The sequence below is a fragment of the Lotus japonicus genome, chromosome 2 (genome assembly GCF_012489685.1).
Source record: "Lotus japonicus ecotype B-129 chromosome 2, LjGifu_v1.2".
Classification (NCBI taxonomy): domain Eukaryota; kingdom Viridiplantae; phylum Streptophyta; class Magnoliopsida; order Fabales; family Fabaceae; genus Lotus; species Lotus japonicus.
This window is the reverse complement of record NC_080042.1, coordinates 10,543,297-10,562,243: the sequence shown is the minus strand read 5'-3', so window position 1 is coordinate 10,562,243 and position 18,947 is coordinate 10,543,297. Positions and strand designations below refer to the sequence as shown.

Below are 18,947 nucleotides of genomic sequence, written 5' to 3'. Positions count from 1 at the left end.
GTAAACAAATCAAAGAGGGTGATTTTTATCATTTAATTTTGTGTGCATCCTCTCTTCCCCAAGCTCTATCTTGCAACCTTCTTCTACTTTTCAGATCTGGAAATCAACATCCATAATCCTCATCAGCAGATCTGAATCATCATTATCCAATAAACAATACAGGAACACAAATCAGTTCAAAAACCTCAATCAGTGGGAAAAAATGGCAGACAAGAACAATTAGCAAAGGTAAAAAGTACACAAACTTACTTTGAAGCTTCTTATCCATGTACCTGTCGCATTCACAAAATAAGGGTACGAAAATCAGAAAAAATGCAGCCGAAATTATAAAATAAAAAAAAGTAATAACAAATGGGTGAAAGAAGTGTTTAGAGGAGAGGAAGAAGATGATGGAGAAGAATAGAGGGGTGGGAAAACCAGAACGTAACCTCCTTCCACCGACTGCGAAACCCAGATCCGAACGGGAATGGTGGATCTTCAAATTTGGGAGGGGGTTCTTCGCACCAGACCCTCAGCCAACGCGCCGCGACCAGAATTCCCATCGCGCCGCTCCTCACTGTCGTCTCTCGTGCCACCGTGGTAATAACCATGTGCGGCCAGCGTTGCAACTACCCAGTTACCACCACCGCTTCACCTCCACGCAGATCTGAAACTGGAAGTGGAGGAGGGAGAGGGAGAGGGTGTTGTGGTCGTCGGGAAATGCGCCGCCGGAGGTGAAGGAGAGAGGGAAAGGGTCGTGCTTGGAGGAAAGGGTTGTGGCGGGGTGCATGGTGGTTGATGGGAGGGATTTGTGGTGGAGAGTAGGTCTGGAGTAGAAGAAGAAGTCTTGAATATTCTGAAGATTAAAGAATTAATGTTTGATTAAGAAAATAAGTATTTTGAATTTTTTTTTATAAAAAAACCGAAAAACCTCCTATACGAGGTAAAAAGGTGTTTGTGTAACTATACACAAGTTTTTAATTGTGTATATTAAAGATTTCCCCTTTTGGTTAGTATTATTTGGAAAACCAAAATTTATTTTAGAAATATAAATGGGGAAAATCAAGGAGGTTTCCCAACTTTTTCCTTTTTTCATTTCTTGTCCTTTTTTTTACTAGAAAACCTGCCGTCTGAAGCTGGGGAGTTGGGTTTGGGGCCTCCCCTATGGGGTTGCGCGCCCCACCCTTTTTTTTTAAACCCAAAAGTGCCCTACGGAAAGGTACTTTCCGTATTCAATTTAACTGAATACGGAAAGGTACTTTCCGTATTATATTTTGATGACTACGGAAAGGTATTTTCCGTATTTAACTCTGACAGGATTCCCCCTTTTTCCACCATTACTCCTCCCTCACCAACCTTCACCAACCCCTCACCAGCCCCCCTGAACCTCCTCAATGCCTCCAGACCACCCTCTCTCTCACCCTCTCCTACCTCACTTTCATTCCCAAGCTCTCCACCACCATCCACTCCTTCATTTCCCAAGCTCTCCACCACTACAACAAGTGTTGTAGTAGAGGTAAGTCTATGTGTTTATTTGTTGTTATTTTGTAGGATTAAGTAGTGGAAGTAGTTAGATTAAGTAGTTAGATTAAGTAGTTTAAGTAGTTAGAAGGATGGGTTTTTGAATTCTGAGTCGTGATATAATACGGATTGTTATCTTCCGTATTGAATATGGAAAGGTACTTTCCGTATTCAGTATGGAAAGTAACAATCCGTATTCGGTATGGAAAGTATATTTCCGTATTGAGTATGGAATGTAACTTTCCGTATTCTCTTCCAGGGATGACAGATTCATTTTTCTTTGGTGAGTCACAATTGATTGAAGCTGGATTTCACAATGGTCAACCTGAAGAGGCCACTACAGAGGTGCCACCACCAGCATTTGTGCCCCCGTGTATAAGTATAGATGTCTCGCATTTATTTGCAACTGATCAGGTATTCTTTGAACATATTTTTGCATTGTTTTGAGAGTGTAATATATCAATTCTTATTATGTCTTGATCACCCTTGTAATCAATTCTTATTATTATAACAGATTTTCCCTACCCGTGATGATCTTATCAATTGGGTTCATGGAATTGCGATTGAAAATGGATATGTTACGTTGATCACAAAGTCAGATTATGGTGGGAATGGAAGCAGAAAAGCTTATGTCATGTTGGGGTGCGAGAAGCATGGTAAATATGTTCCTTATAGAGACCCTGACCTTGTTGAAGGGACGAGATCACAAAAGACAAGTTGTCCTTTTAGACTAAAAGGACGACCTAGGAAAAATGGCATAGATAGAGATTGGCGGCTAAAGGTGATGGAAGGTATACACAACCATGAACCAGCTAGGTCACTACTTGGGCACAATTTTGTTGGTCGTCTAAAACCCGGAGAGAAGGAGCAAGTGGGAAAAATGACAAGGAGTTGGGTTCCACCGAGAAAGATGTTGTTGACTTTGAAGGAAAACAATCCTTCAAACTTGCTTTTCTCTCAAGATGTTGTCCAGCTTCTTTAACCGTCAATTTGTTGTCTCATTTTCTCTCACGATTGCATTGATTTAGGACCCTACGGGCACCGTTGACGCTAGCGTCCATCGCAAGGCCTTCACTGACGGGGAATTTAGGAATGTCATAACTGTTGGATCTGTTCTTGTTCTCCAAAAGGTCTATTACCTTAAACATTAATCTTCCTTCCTTTGAACAAGTACGCATTAATCTTTTAAATTTGCAATTTACTTGCAGGTTGCTGTGTTTGCACCGAGTAAATCTGTTCGTTATCTGAATATAACGTTGCCCAACATAGTCAAAGTATTTCCACAGGATAGCGGACCCCACGACTTCATCGATATCACTGAGGATTAATTTTGTTTTCGTGTTGCTTCTGAATAATTTCGTGTACCCTTTAAACTGTTTGCCATGAATTATTTATGTTACTTATCCTGCCTTTGATTATTTACGGTGTAGTTATACGGGTTTTTTTCAATACAAGAGTCGGCATATAATGAGTGAAAATAGAAAGCATGATTAATATAAAGAGAGTCCTAATACAAAGAGTCACATGTCATAATATAAAAATACAAAAAAAATATACAAATATACAGTCAATCACTCGCCCCGACCCCTACCGGCCCCTCTACGACCTCTAGGTCCACGGGCTCTGCCTCCACGGCCTCTGCCTCCACGCGCACCCTCTGCAGGAGCACCCTCTGCAGGAGCACCCTCTCCACGGGCTCTGCCTCCACGGCCTCTGCCTCCACGCGCTCTGTCTCCACGACCTCTGCCTCCTGCAGCTCTAGCTCCTCGGACAGCAGCAAAGGCTACCCCCTGGGTACCAATGAAGGCATTGGATCTAATAAGATCCAACGCCCTCTCAGTGAGGGATCGGGAATGCGTGCCCTCTGCAGGAGCATCTGGCACCTCGAGTGACTGCTCCAACAAGTCCACGGGCCGACGCATAACAGTCTGCAAAAATAATGTAGATACATTAGATACAAATAAAATATCATGAACAAAAAATCACAATTGAATGGAAAATAAAATTCAAACTTACCACTGCACTGAACTCCTCCCTCCTATCATCAGGGATGATGAACCGATGGGACACAGCGCTGTACCACCTCATGTAATCCTCCACAGCCTCTCCCGGATATGTAGCGGGGATCCCCTGAGGGCGGAGGTGCGGCGCAAACTCAGCAAAGGCAGCATCTGCGGTCTCAGCAAGGGACCCAGACGTCTGGATCTCAGAGGGGTGTCGAGGGACATCCTGTATGAAGCCAAACTGGCGCAGAACCCTCTCTGGTAGATGCCGTCGAACAACACGGCCAAATGGCGACCGGATGTAGCCAGAATACATGGCCCTCGGATCCCGTGGTCGATGAGCCCTATGGTCCTCAAATGGGGTCCATATAACGTCATCCACCGTCAGCTCATCGAGCATGACTCGCCTCTCATCAAGGCCTGCATGCCCGACCCGGGACATAGCCCACCGCCGCGCCCTAGGCTGGTCCTGCGAGTACTCCGGATCCGCCCTACGGATAATGACGCGGTCAAAAAGGTACTCGTAGACCCATCCTAGCAGGAGCGAGCTAAAACCTCCCATCTGGGCCGTCCCCCTCCTGGACGCTCGACTAAGCTGGTCGTATAGCGTAGCGAGCGCAATCGCGCCCCACGCGTACTCGCACACTCGACCAAGATCCTCCAACATCCCTATCCAGTAGACGGTCGTATGGTAGCCTCCGCTCTTGCTAGCAAAGAGCGTGGCGCCTAGCTGGTTCACCAGCCAAATCCGTGCAGCGTCCTCATATCGGTGCTCTACAATGAAGTGAATTAAGTTAATAGTTTATAACAATACAATAATAATAGATACAAAGACAATACAATAATAATTAAGACATACCCGCCAACGCAGCCTCATACCGGGTCTGCAAGACCCCAAAGCGAATAGTCTGGGACCTATTCGTATCAAACTCAGCCTCATAAATACCAACAGATCCTCCCATCAACTGAGCACAGAGCGCTGCACACTCGTCCCTCTCCCCCCTCCCAGGCGTATAGAACCTCGACCCCATGGGGAGATGGAGAAGAGCCGACACGTCGTCCAAGGTGATAGTCATCTCCCCGAACGGCATGTGGAAGCTACTAGTCTCCTCATGCCATCGCTCCACAAGGGCCAAAATAAGGCCTGCATCTGTCACCGGGTAGCTGCAATAGGGTAGCTGATGAAGACCCGTCTGCTCAATCAACTCTCGAACCCGCCTGTGACTGTCTGAATCACCATCACAAGCAAGGTTCCAAACCTTCCCCCCAGCTGTGGCCACCTTCAACTGTCGACGGTCCACATACCGCTCGTCTGTGCGTAGGAGTGCATGCCACGCCCAGGGAGCCTTGTGATCAGCATAATGGGTGAGGAGCGATAGCTCAACAGGCCCCCCCGGAAACGGCGGCAACCTCTGGATCAGGTCCTCCTCGCCACCCTGTGCCCCCTGCTCCCCCTGCTCTGGCGGCAGGACATCAGCATCAACAGTAGGCGGAGGAATACTATCCTCGTCAGATCCTCCCATGCCGGATGAGGCCTCGCCTGATGACTCCTCGCCGGAAGACTCCTCGCCTGAGGACTCCTCGCCTGAGGACTCCTCGCCTGATGACTCAACCATGGGAGAGGGCGGAGAAACAACTGTAGGTATCTCAACCGTGGGAGACGGCGGATAATCAACCAGAGGAACCTCAATCATGGGAGACGGCGGAGAAACAACTGGAGCTGAAGCCTCCACCGCCTGAGAGGTTGCAGCATGATCGCCGCGCCGGCTAGAAGCATGTAACCGCCGGTGTCTATCCTCAGTAGCCCCGACATCCTCACTAGAAGCATGAGACCTCTTTCTGTTCTTCATTCTCACTATATATTCAGAGCAAACATTCACTATATATACCATTTCAGCCATAGACAGAAACATGATGCAAGCAAATGGAAAATTCCTAGAATTTTATAAGTACATAGATGATAATCGGATCTTCTGTGGATTATGCATGCTTGGATCAACTTTTATTTTCCTAATAATCAATTATGGCATCTAGAAACTACTCACAAATGCTTTGGAAACCTTCTATAATTGATTCTGAACCCAGAATCAATTATAAGTGTTGGGTTTGGTTCTGAGATGAATACAGAAAACGTTTTTCCGTATTCAATACGGAAAACCATGTTCCATACTGAATACGGAAAACCATTTTCCATATTCAATACGGAAACCTGTGATCCGTATTTACCCAGAAACGCCATTAACGACAATGAGCTATCGGCCCTAAATCCAAACCACATTCAAGACATTTCAGCCAACAATACCTCTACACAAGCAACAATCGACTACCCTAGGGTTCAATGATTAACATAATTTCAAGTTAAATGGGGAAAATCCAAAAATCCTTACCTCTAGGTTTCAATTCTGAGAATGGGGTTGTGAAGAGCTTTGATGGAGATGATGGAACCTTTCAAGTACACGGTTCAAGCAAGGGGAGCGACAGAGATCGAAGGTTGAAGAGGGGAGAAGAGCTTGGCAAAATACGGAATGAAGTTTGAAATGGGTTTGAATAAACCCTTGCCGGTTTACATACTAATATAATACAGATATAAGACTTCCGTATTGAATACGGAAATGTTGCTTCCGTATTCTATTAAAGGGGGGCGTTCCAGTAATTTCCCCACTTTAAGTGGGGCGGGGAGCCCCATAGGGGGGGCCAAACCCAACTCCCCTGAAGCTGCAAGCAACTGGATTATTGTATAGGGGAATCAAAAGGTGTTTGAGGAATAATCTGAATCCCAACCTCTCTCAATCTCAAACCTCAATGGGTTACATTCAAGACGCGCGTGAGAATCACGTCAAGAAGAAAGAGGAAGAAGGTATTCATAAACCCTAAACCCATCGTGCGTTTGGTTGCTCATAGAAAACTAAGAAATGTGTGATTAACATGGTGGGTTATCGTGAATTTGGCAGCTTTACGCAGCAAAATGAAGCAGAAGGCATTGAAACAGTGTGATCGTTACACGGCAAAATATGCTGAATGCGCTTCAGGGAGAACACTGTCTGTTGTTTGGCAATGTCGCCAACAAGCTAAAGAATTGAACGAATGTCTTCATCACTTGTAAGCTTTCTTATCTTTCATCAAGTGATTTGTTGATTTGATTGTCTCCTTTTTGATTCAATCCTTCAATTAATTGTTTACAGACAAGTTATATGGCATTTGTTCCTATTTATATCATGTGAGCTTGATTAAATAAGGCATTTTCACTGTTTTTTGAGAAAATCAGTAGTTGATGTTTTAACACATCCATGATTTGCGTTTTTTTTTTATAGATAAATGCTAGCTGGTAGTAATGTTAGTAAATTAGTCATCCTCAAGGTTCGAACCCTGGACCTTCACCCTTCACACATCCATGATTTTTGGTGCATGTGTTGTGTTTGTAATATCAATAGTTGATGTTTTCCTCGATGGGGGAAATGTCTTATTTTCATTTCTATGGTGAATTGTTTACTTTAGAGGAGTCAGATCCCATATATATTATCATTTTCCGACCCTTTTGTTGTCCACTGGTTATCTTCTTTCCTCTATGCTTGAGCTTGCTTGTGGTGTTTCACAGAATTCTTTATATAATAGTTGAAACTTAAAGGGTTTCAGTTGGTTGGCTTATTAGTCTTAGTTTGTTTTTGGTGAAAATCTTGCTAACTTATCAAGCTTAATGTAAATTGCAGAAATGCTGAAAACTGAATGAGATATATTCTTAAACTTTTAACTTCCTTTTCCTGAATAAATTCTGTTTGTTGTTTTATTGTACTAGCTGTAAAATTATGCCCTTTTGGAGACCCAGAAAAGAGCGAATGTGTGTGTGGAGCTTATAAGGTGTGAGAGCATGCTCTCTTGTGATGTGAATACAACATAAATTTACAGTCAATATTATATTTAAGTAAAACATTCTTAACCATTCATGTAAGGTTGTTAGATGAAGATTTAGTCCTTTCTCTCACTTTCACTCTCTTACTAAATAGGTTAGTGTGACTATGTATTTAGAGGACATATCTAGTGGGATTTTTTTTTTGATAAAAAACATCTTGACCATTGATGTATAGTCGTATGTTCCAGATTAACTCCTCTTATATCTCACTCTCTTTTGTTACCAAAGTATTATTGTGGAGTCATACTTGCACTTTAAATAGAATGCTTTCTAATCAATAGCTTTTTTTGCAAAATGTCCAAGGCCGTACTTCCTAATAACAGTTATGTCATACATGAGGTCCTGGAGGGAAAAGTGACATTTCCTTTGGGAATACAACTTTTATTTGGTGCTCTTGCAGTAGATTGTAAACTTTATCAGTTTCACCTGTTAATTGTTACTGAGATAAGGTGTTCTCCAATTTGTCTATTTATCTGTGTGTATAATCCCAATTATCAATATAAGCCATCTAGGTTTCATTTACTGATTTGAAGATGTGGTGGCCAATGATGTCATGCCATTGCCATCTGTTTATGTCATTTAAAATCTTGGAAATTTCTGAGCCTTCTAGTTATTCCCTTGATCAGACAAGGTATGTAAAGATTCACTTTTTGAGATGGTTAGGGAAATGATACATAGAAAAGACATCTTGCCAATTGGCAGAGTGATATGATATAGGGAATTAGACACTGCACAGCATGGACAATCATGGTAATTTAATTCTATCCACTAGCTAACTGAAAAAGAACTAAAATACTACATTTTTACCATTTCATGGTGGTAAAAAGAAATGAAATTGAGAATTATGAATAATCCTTGTTTTCAAACTGGTCACGCCTCTAACATTAGACATATTATAACTGCCTAGTTACTGCTTCCTAGTTCCTACTCATTCACAGCTAGAGAAGATGCTGGTGTGGTCTGGTAAGTTTACAAAAATGCTAAATAGAATCAATATGAACAATTCTATTATGGAGTATGGACCAGGTTTTTACCTGTTATAACAGGTAAACTTAGTATGTGTGATTTAAAATATGCTCGCTCTGTATTAAAATTATTTTACAAAAGAAACCCTTTCAATTTTCTCTAATGAAATAATTTTAATTCAGATTCAACCTTTTTCACCCCCAAAATCATAATTCTGCTTCTTTCTTAATCGGCGGGGTCAGTTAAAAAACTGGAGCTTCATGTGGAACACCATTTGATTTAAGTGAAGCTCCTTAAATTGCGATTGTCTTCCCCACTCTGCATAATTCACGAAACTTATGAGACTTCAACAGCCAAAAGACAAAAAGAGATAATCAAACACAACCTATAACGCCCAGAAAGAAACTCAAATATGGGTTTTCAAACCATATTACAATTGAGTGATTGACATACACCCATTTCCCCAACTTTCCCAATTCTATTCAAATTGACAGAATCCACAGAAGCCCACTTCCCCAATCTTCCAAAATGTATAACACATACTCGAATTGACAAACACAACCACAATTAAACTAATCTTAAAAAATGAATATTAATCAAGAAAAAGAATCAACCACCAATTAATTAAAGAAGTGATATTGGTTGTTGGGTCTGGGAGATATGGTGGATTTCTGGTGGAGGTTGCGTGGCTAGTGGCTGTTAGTTGCAGGTGGGTGGCTTTTGATGGAGCGGAGGTTGGTTTCATTCACAGTGAGGAAGACGGTTATGGGGAGGCTGTGTTGAGTTGGCTTAGTGGAGGTGCCACTCGGGAAAGGGTTTGGGAGCTGAGTAGAAGGTTCGGTAAGGCTATGGAGTTGTAGTGTGTTGCGACAGTGATGAGTAGATGGGGTCATTGGGGCTGTGGTGGCTGTTGCCTGAGGGGATGGAGAAGGGGTGCAAATCTGCTAGAGGAAGAAAAAGACTAAAGGAATCCATTCCTAATTATAAGAACCCCTACTAAATTGTAGAAATATTTATTACTCTTTTCCATATATACCCTTACATTTGTTAAACTTTTATAATTCCAAAATTTTGATTACTTCTAGTAATAAATTCACTTCAACGCTACCCAATACATTAATTAAGGACAAAATGGAAGATTGGATAAACTTTTGAAAAACCAATATTTTTTAAAAAACCTCATTACATATTTTCTTAATAAGCGTAATTGCCTGAAGAGAGTCTTATAATAAGGAATGGAGGGAGTATTCTCTAACAGACCAGTAATAGTGAGTTACCTCCACTAAATCTTATCCGTTGGAAAAAATATAGCAAATCCAATGGTTATAATCTTGGTCACAACTGGACCAGATTTTTCTTGGTCCACCTTAGATGTTGTCTGTTTCGCTTACTGTGTTTTTGAAATGAAGCAGAATATTCCCTGGCAACTGATTTTACGTTTATATATTATTACTTCACAATGATTTGTGCCAGGGTTGATTATCATCGGAAAATTCCAATCTTATATGATGTTTAAGTCTATGTCAAGATTTTTATCTGACAATCTAAGCCTGATTTGGTTTACATGACTTCATTTGCACAAACCAATATGCTAATATGCTAGCTTGCTGAAATAGTACTTACTCTCTTTTTCTATGTTCATCTTAAGTAGTTTTGAAACTATGGAATCACAAAACTTGACAAATAACAGATTTATTACCATGTAGCCTGATGGTGAAACTGCTTGTAAACTTGTAACTAGGTCCTTATTTTTTAGCGAAAGGGGTGGGAAAACAGGGAGCTTCATATTTTTCTGTCGTAAATTTCTATTATAGATCTCTGATCAAGCTGGAGAAATAATAATGAATATTACAATTGATTACCATTTGTCATACTTGTTTGTTTCTTCATTTTGTATTGATTTTCCAGTGTCTTTATCAACAGCTTAGCTACCTCTACAACCAAAGCTCCATGTTGTAAAATTTTGGAGATTCAGTTTGTGTGGCTATGAATGTAGAATTTATGTCTTTTTATCTTTGTAATTCTTTTGCAGCACCAATGATTCTGTCTTGGAGGAAATGAAGAAAGCGTACATGCTAAAACAAGGTGGAGAGGGCTCTGCTAGAATCTAGAGTATTTAATTTTGATGACAAGATGTGTGAAACAGATTATGGATATACTCTGAAGCATCTTACGTTCAAAAAATTTAGATGTTTGGAATTAGGTCTTCATCGTTGTGATGCTGTGGAGCTTCATTAAACTGCAACCATTTTACGGAATAGTAGCACATAAATGAAAAGAACTTGACTTGGATGATGTTTGTACCAATATGACAATATGCTTGGTTTTTTTTTTGGTTACAAAAAAAAAGTTATAAGGAAGCTATGATCCTTCTTGAGCCCAACAACTCATTTTATAGTGAGGCCTGCCCCCTCTTTGCTTCATCATTAAGCAAAGCTATCTATTGACCCAAAAAAAAAAGCAAAGCTATCCTGAGTGTCTAATTTGAGCTCTTATCTTCAATATTAAGCACAAGTAGTTTTGAGTGCAAAATTTGAACTCCTCCACAAACATTAAGAAGTTTGTTCAAACTTGAACCTTCTTCTACATGGCTATAGAAACTTGTAGACAATACTAGCACGCACTAAACTTGTAGTCAAATATGCATATGAAGTTCAATGTGGGTCAAATCTGTAGGAAGATTGTTCGGCGTTTAATTTGCTATGGACTATAGCAGCACCTCAAACGTTCTCACTTTCACTTGGAGGGTTATGTTAGACAAAATTCTGACAAAGGAAAACCTCCGGAAAAGGAGCATCATTCAATCGGGGACTCAGTGCACTTGTGTGCTATGTCAAGATCAAGAGGAAAGCTTGAACCATCTTCTGTTATCTTGTAAGTTTGCGTGGGAAGTTTGGACGAGGATATACAATTGGCTAGGAGTTTACTTAGCTCTTTAGGTCATGATGATGCTAGGTCTCATTTCGCTCAGCATGGTCATTGAAGGTATGAAAAACGGTAGAAAGGGGGGGTTTGAATAACGTTTTCAGAATAAAACTTCCACCTTAAGATTTTATCAAATCTTTCGTGAACAAATAAAGTGCTTGAGATAAGAGATAGGAAAGCACACAAGGATTTTATCCTGGTTCACTTGATGAATCACTCAAGCTAATCCAGTCCACCCGTTAATGTGATTTCTTCCTTCTTAGAATGAAGGCAATCCACTAATCAGGTATATGTTACAACTGCACTTGAAACCTACAAGTGACTAACAATACACTGACTTAGCTCACACTAAGATTCACTCTCTTAGTCTTCTCTAGGATCCGATCAACCTTGATCTCCTAAAGGTAAATTAAACAACTGTTTAAGAATGAATGTTTACAAAGAAAATGCTTCTGAAAAGCTTGTAGTAAACACAATGAATTCAAGATGAAAGAATGCTTAGAAAGTTTGAATATAGCTTGCACGTATGAGATTCTTCCAACCGCATCTTTCAATCTTCAGCCTCTATTTATACTCCAAGGATTAGGGTTTGAACGCTGCATGGGAATGCTACCGTTGGAGGGCAGTTCTGGAAATTCCAGCTTCTGCTGTGGCTGAGAATGTTAGGTAGGTCGTCAGGATAGTACATTTGCTTTTGTACCTTGGATAGTGACTTGACCTTTAACCTAGTAGACTTCTGATCAGAGGAGAGCTTTGTGTTGGAACTTGTGAAGCTCGTTGATCAGAGTCAGAGGGAAGCATGGATCTTCTGACTGTTGTATCTTCTGATCCTGAACTCAGAGCGAAGTACTTGATCTTCAAAGCCATCTTGCTTATGGACTTCAGAGTCTCCACTTTTCAGCTTCTGGATCTTCAGAGTCTTCTACACCATCAGAACATCTGAACCTTTAGAGTGTCTGGGTTGTCAGAACGTCTGGATCTTCAGAACTTCAAGTGGCTGAGTCCACATCAGAGCTTGATATACTTCAGATCTTCTGAAGCTTTTCTACTGCTCAGACTGAACATAGAGATTGCGAAAGCGTTGCTTGGGACACTCCATAAGCACAGTGCTTCTGATTTGTGTGAGATTGGATATAGGTCAGAGCCTGTAAAAGCACACTCAGAAAAACACGTTAGAGTATCAAAATTGTTCATACTAAAATGTTAACTTGTAATCATCAAAACATAGAGTTGTACTACTCGATCAAAACTTGATCTTACAGTCATAGCTTGTTCATTGGATCAAAATGGCATGGTGGTCAGTTTGGGTTGTAGCCATTTGGTCTATCTGGCTCCATAGGAATAACACACTGCAGTGATCACTTCTTTATCCTTGTTTGGAGCCTTTCTAGTTATACCTCTTGGAGTTGTTGTTTCAAGGTAACGAATGTCATAAAATATAGTGGTTAATGCAAAACCAAGGCAGTGAATAGTATAATTTTTCCACCTTTCAGTAGTTAGGCATTCCATTTTGGAATAGGAATCTGCATATTTGTTTAGGTTCTCCATAATATGCACAATTTTTATAGTGGTGTAAATTTACACCACTTGTTTTGACCGGTTATAGCATGTCAACGCATTTTCTTTTCTTAAATAAATATCATTAAAAAAAATTTATATGTTAAATTTTTTTAAAAAATATGTGTCGACCTGTTATAGCAGGTTAATGCAAGTGGTGTAAAATTACACCACTTAAAAAGTGATGCACATTAGGGGTCACCATTTATTTATCATCATTATCTCCTTTATTTCTCCAAGCATGATATCCATCTTTTCATAAAGCTCTCCCTTTTTTGGACCTTCACCATCAGCAAACTTAATCAACAGATAAATTGGTTTTGTTATGTTGATCACATTTTCAACTTCCTCCAAAAAATTATCATTGCGAATTGTTTCAGCAATTAAAACACCTATTTTTCTAGTATTCTCATCTCCCTTTTTATCCATTCTCTCCAAGAATTCAAAGCAACTGTAGTAGAAAGAGCCTCTCAACATTCATAAAACCTCCTCAGTAAAATATAGTGTGATGCAAATATAGTCTTTGCAACTTTTAGCAATTCAAGATATGAATTTGCTCTAAAAATTGTTAAGGCCTTACTGTGATTAATTATATACTTTACTATGTTCTTTCCCTATTTGTAAGCGTTTCTCAATCAATCAAAAGTTTGAGCAAAATCTTTGAATATTAAATTCAAAGTGTGAACAACATAAGGAGACCAAAAAATGTGTTTGTGTACCTTTATTTCTTTCCCAACAACCTTGTAATTTGCGGTGTTATCAGTCACCACTTGTAGAACATTAGATGGCCCAACTTCTTCAATGTCTCTGAGTAGATATTGAGCAATAGCAACCCCAGTTTTTCCGACTCCACAAAAGTCCTCTACATACATAAACATTACTGCTCTACTATTCACAACAAGAACATTAATCAACGACATCTGCTTCACGTTGCTCCACCCATATGAAACAATAGAGACTCTTTGATGATGATACCAAGTGTCTCTGACAGGAGCTAAATTTTTCACAACACTTCTCTTGCATTCATCCAACAAAACAGTTCTGGCCTTTTCAAAAGAAGGTGATTTGTAACCTTTAGGCCCCTTATTAATGGCTTCTAACATGTGAACAAATTATGGATTTCTTAAGACATTAGAGGAATCTCATTAGCACAAAGGCCTCTTATCACCTTCATATCAACATCTGCCATTTCCATAAGGTGGAAAAAGCTTCAATAGGCTTGGATAATCCATATTCTTTCTTGCTAATTGTTGAACTCTTCAAAGATAAGAACAAACCACCAGACTTTTATGCATCTTCAACTCTTCTTTTAAGTTTTTGAAATTCATCTATGTTAGTCAATAATGTTGGACAACGTTGAATGTCGCTTCTTTCCCTGCTGGAGCGCTAAATAAATGATAGGCTTAATCCAGTTTTTGGTCCCTAACCTTTGTCATAAATATGGCTTTAGTCCCTCGCCGGAGTAAAGGTGGGGATTGGTCCCCAGTTTTTGGCAAAATATTTGGCTTTGGTCCCTCCGGCCAGTTGGGTCAACGCCGGAGCTCCGGGAAGCCCATGTGGCATTGCCACATCATTTAATGAGCTTATGTGGAATTTTTATTTTATTTTTTCATCTAAAAAAATAAAAAAACCGAGATTAATTAATCACCATCATTCAATCTTCATCTTCATCATCCTCAACTTCATCTACTTCATCTTTTCTTTCTTTCTTTCTTTCAGAAACCCAAAAACCCAATCTGAAACTTGCCCTAATTAAATTAAATTGATCTTCTTCATCATCATTTCATCATCTTCAAGAATCAAACCAACTCACATTTTAAAGATGTTAAACTGAACAGAATTTTGCTTTTCCAACACTGGTGGAGAATTTTGTTAATCTGGATTGTTCCAACACTGGAGAATCATGAGGCCTGCATTTTTCTATTCCTTCTTCAAAACTAGAATTTCTGCATAAACGCAGACAAATAGACAAACACCAAAAAGGCAAAAAAAAAAAAAACCATTAGCCCCCATTGAATTCTAACAAAAAAACTCTGGTCCTCGCACTTCACCTCTACGCCAGGTTCGTTCTTCATCGCCAAGCTCGCCGAAGAGCCGCCATTCACCAACTCACCCTCGTCGTCGCCGCCCACAACACTACCCAGTTCATCGACGAAGGAGTGCCCTAAACTGAACTAGAAACCAACCCCATCTTCATCTCAAAATCGCAACTTTTAACAACCCAAATCCAACCTTTTATTCACTGTCAAAATACCATGGCTATGACATCCTCAAAGTCCCAACCCAGATCCAATCGAAACACCATCCCTCAAAGCCCCAACCCAGATCTGGACACTACGGTGGCTGGCCTCCATGAAGATGATGGTGGCGGCGCGATTTCGATCGAAGCTTGCATCACCGCTCCAAGCCACCATGACCTTCGCCTCTTCCTCTGGTTTCTGTGTCTTGGAAAAGAAAGCAAAGCATGTAATAGTACAAGAATCATAAAGCAGTGGAATGGAGGAGAATGTGTAGCCTGTTGATGATAACCAAACAGGTTTTGGACATGGCAGATATCGAGAGGAAGGGTCCCTTGATGATAACCAACAGGTTTTGGGGCTTCTTGATCTGAGAATGATTTAGATGAGGATAAAATTGTTTCTGATTAAGATTTTTTTATTTTTTAGAATCTTAAATAATTCTATTTTTTAAATTAATTAGGTTTTTTAAATGAAAAAATAAAATAAAAATTCCACATAAGCTCATTAAATGAGGTGGCAATGCCACATGGGATTCCCGGAGCTCCGGCGTTGACCCAACCGGCCGGAGGGACAAAGCCAATCATTTTGCAAAAAACTGGGGACCAATCCCCACCTTTACTCCGGCGAGGGACTAAAGCCATATTTATGGTAAAGGTTGGGGACCAAAAACTGGATTAAGCCTAAATGATAATTATCCTTGTATATGAGCTAGTGTATAAGTTTTTGCAGTGCTTGCATGACCACATTTTTTACCCTTTATGATTTTTTCCAGGAGCAACACCAGTGTAAATGACCTCTTTAGCTAGAGGCTTTGTTGCTTCTTTGTGCTCACTCGTCATGGAAGACACCCCAGATGAAGTTTCACCTGTTGCAATACTTGAACTTCCTCATTGTTACTTGCTTCATGACTCTAAGTAGCAGAACCATCAGAGAAGGAGGGAGGTTGTTGCAATTTCTTTTTCCAAATACCATGTTATCAAGAAAAAAAGAAGACAATACATTGAAAAATAACGAGGAAATTTTTAGGGGGTAGAACAATTAGAAAACTTGCAGACTTGCGGTTATTAGAAGAACAAGGGAATGAAGGGATAAAAGAATAAGCATCATAATATATAAGGGAGTATTGCACAAAAAACTCTAGGTTACAGCTGTTAATGACTTTAATTTTCCCAGTTGTTAGTGAGTCCAACATTTTCCAATGTATTCAGTCCAGTTTCCAAATAGTATACAATAGATTAAAAAAAATCTTTATAAAGGAAAATCAGAAGTCACGACACAATATGATGAGTATTAGTTGGTTATTCCTTGATTTATTCACTGTTGTTTAATAAAAAAAATTGAAATTAATTGCATTAATAGATTGCACGAGATTTGTACACTCATTAAATTATTTTACTTTTCCAAACATGCATTTTGGTATATTCAAAATACTTTAAAAAAGGGAAAAAATATGCAACCTGTATCTAAAGAACCGATGCGCGTAGTGGAGAGAACTGTTGTTTATCAAGTGTGAGTAAGTCCCACATTGGAAGATAAGGATAAGTTTGAGTGGTTTATAAGTGTCAGGACCCATACACCCATTGCCTTAAGGTTTTGGGTGAAAGATGTGGTATTTGGTCCACTTATGGTTTGCTCTTTAGCCAAATGTGAAGTTTTATTCTCCGAGTTTTAACCATCTCCTTTGTTTGGACCTTTCTTTGTCCCAACAGTGGTATCAGAGCTGATGGTTGTTTGACCTTGAGCCTGGACCTCTGAGACTCACGAGCACAAGCTCAGAATGACAGACTCTGAGGTTCTGGATGAGTACAAGCCCATCTTTCCTTTGAGATGGACTCACACTTGAGGGGGAGAATGTTGTGTATCAAGTGCGAATAAGTCTCACATTGGAAGATAAGGATAAGTTTGAATGGTTTAAAAGTGTGAGGACCCATACACCCATTGCCTTAAGGTTTTGGGTGAAAGATGTGGTGTCTGGTCCACTTATGGTTTGCTCTTTAGCTCAATGTGGAGTTTTATCGCCCGAGTTTTAACCATCTCCTTTGTTTGGACCTTTCTTTGGCCCAACAAGAACCGGTTCGGAAACGTACTGCAAACTGGTACTCACGATCCAGTAACTAGGTAACTATGGTTCCTTTTATTACTGTTGCTGGACGTTTGCTTCCTCTTGTATGTGTCTTTTTCCGTTTGTTTTCCTTTTGCACTTGGGCTTTCTATTGGTTTTTCTTTCTTTGCTTAGTGTAGGAAGATTGTTCTGCGTAAATGTTGTCACCTTAATGCATAGTTGGAAAATTTAAGTCACACATTAAGAAAACTCCACCTTCACTCGAATTTACTAAGTCCAATCTTTTATCTTCCTACAACATGCCACCAAAAGGATAACACCAACCTTCACTTACATTTAACCAACTTAGGCGATGCCTAAATTTTTCTTGGGCAATGATTTGGTCATTGATAAGCGCATAATTGATGCACTTTACGTGTGTCTTTCTAAGCTTCATTATATACATTTTTGTGCTTAATTGTTATGACTTAGCCATGTTTTAACCATTAGTGTTTATTTGGATTATTCATGGAAAAGAGCTTAATTCTACACTTTTAGTTTCTATGACTGTTTTGCTAGAACAGATTAAATATGGAGCTAGCAATATCGATATAAGGCCCATAATATGTCGTTGGAAAGCTAACTCGATGCCCTACAACTTTCATGTTCAGAACAATTGAAGAACAAGCCTCTAACATGGTCAAAATGGCCTTGAAAAGTTGCCATCGCTAATCATGCGAGTCTGGAACAGTCTGCACTAAAATGATCATATCTTGGGCTACAGAACTTCGAATTAGGATCCGAATGAAGGCCCGCGAAGCTGACTTAAAGAGATACAACTCTCATGTTTACCTCAATTGAAGATTCAAACTTCTTGTGGGACCCGAGAATGCATGATTGTTCAGCAGCTTACTCCTTTATGTGGGCCCGATTTTGTGAAGATTTAGAAAAGATTTAGATAACAAAGATTGTTACTTGATGAACAAGTTTATTTATTAGTATAAATAAGTGAGTTTAGACTTTTGTTAGACCTCACCACCTCACCACATCTCACCACCTCACCACATCTCACCATCACCTCCTCCACCTTCTCCTAATATCTCTCTCCATCTTTTCTAGTATGAGTTGCTAAACTCCATAGTTAGTCTTAGGATTTTTAATATTCTTGTGTTTGCAAACTTGAGGTTCTGTTCTTAATGCAAATTTCTTCTTTATTAATTCTCTTCATCTCTATTTCTGATCTAGGGTTTGCTTAATTCCGTAGTTTTAGAAATAAGAGTTGATGCATGTTCGCTTAGTTCATGTTAGTTCGTAACTGTTTCTTAATCGCTTAGTTTAGGAAACTGTGAATTGATTTTCGCTTAGTTAATCAACTCTCACGAATTAGGGAAATAAGGAAGAATTAATCTTTTGTAACCAATGAAGGTTTGTTGCACTTGAATGTTATAATCCGATGACTAACACTTTCTTTTATCTGATTAAATCTCTTTTAAGTTTTGTTTGGTACTTTACAATCAAATCAATCAAACCCCTTTTTAATTGCTTTGTTTTACTCTATTATCAATTAATACTTCACCGAGTCCTTGTGAGATCGATCATGGTGTTCAACACCTTGTACTGCATTCAAAGCAGAATACTTTGGCACGCACCCGCGACAGTGCGTTTGTCAAATTGGCGCCGTTGCCGGGAACTTCAGTGATTATTAATTGTTTTAAGAGTATTTTTATCCTTTTTTTTTTTGTTTTATTTATTTTATTTTCGTTTTTTCTTAAAAAAAATACAAAAAAAAGGAACCAGCGGGTATACAC

At 39.6% G+C, this 18,947-nt stretch overlaps 2 protein-coding genes across 2 annotated transcripts; one reads left to right on the top strand and one right to left on the bottom strand.

Annotated features, from left to right (window-relative positions):
• Window positions 1-2,965: 2,965 nt before the first annotated feature.
• On the bottom strand, window positions 2,966-6,072 carry LOC130737550 (protein MAIN-LIKE 2-like). The gene is made up of 4 exons (XM_057589358.1): window positions 5,891-6,072; window positions 4,363-5,358; window positions 3,517-4,277; window positions 2,966-3,428 (listed from the first exon to the last, which is right to left on the bottom strand). Exons 2-4 carry the CDS (start codon window positions 5,351-5,353, stop codon window positions 3,072-3,074), a joined length of 2,109 nt encoding a protein of 702 aa, XP_057445341.1. The 5' UTR covers window positions 5,354-5,358; window positions 5,891-6,072; the 3' UTR covers window positions 2,966-3,071.
• Window positions 6,073-6,194: 122 nt separating this feature from the next.
• On the top strand, window positions 6,195-10,668 carry LOC130737551 (uncharacterized). The gene is made up of 3 exons (XM_057589359.1): window positions 6,195-6,360; window positions 6,455-6,602; window positions 10,409-10,668. The coding sequence occupies exons 1-3, from the start codon at window positions 6,306-6,308 to the stop codon at window positions 10,485-10,487; spliced, it is 282 nt and encodes a 93-aa protein (XP_057445342.1). The 5' UTR covers window positions 6,195-6,305; the 3' UTR covers window positions 10,488-10,668.
• The last annotated feature ends 8,279 nt before the right edge of the window (window positions 10,669-18,947 follow it).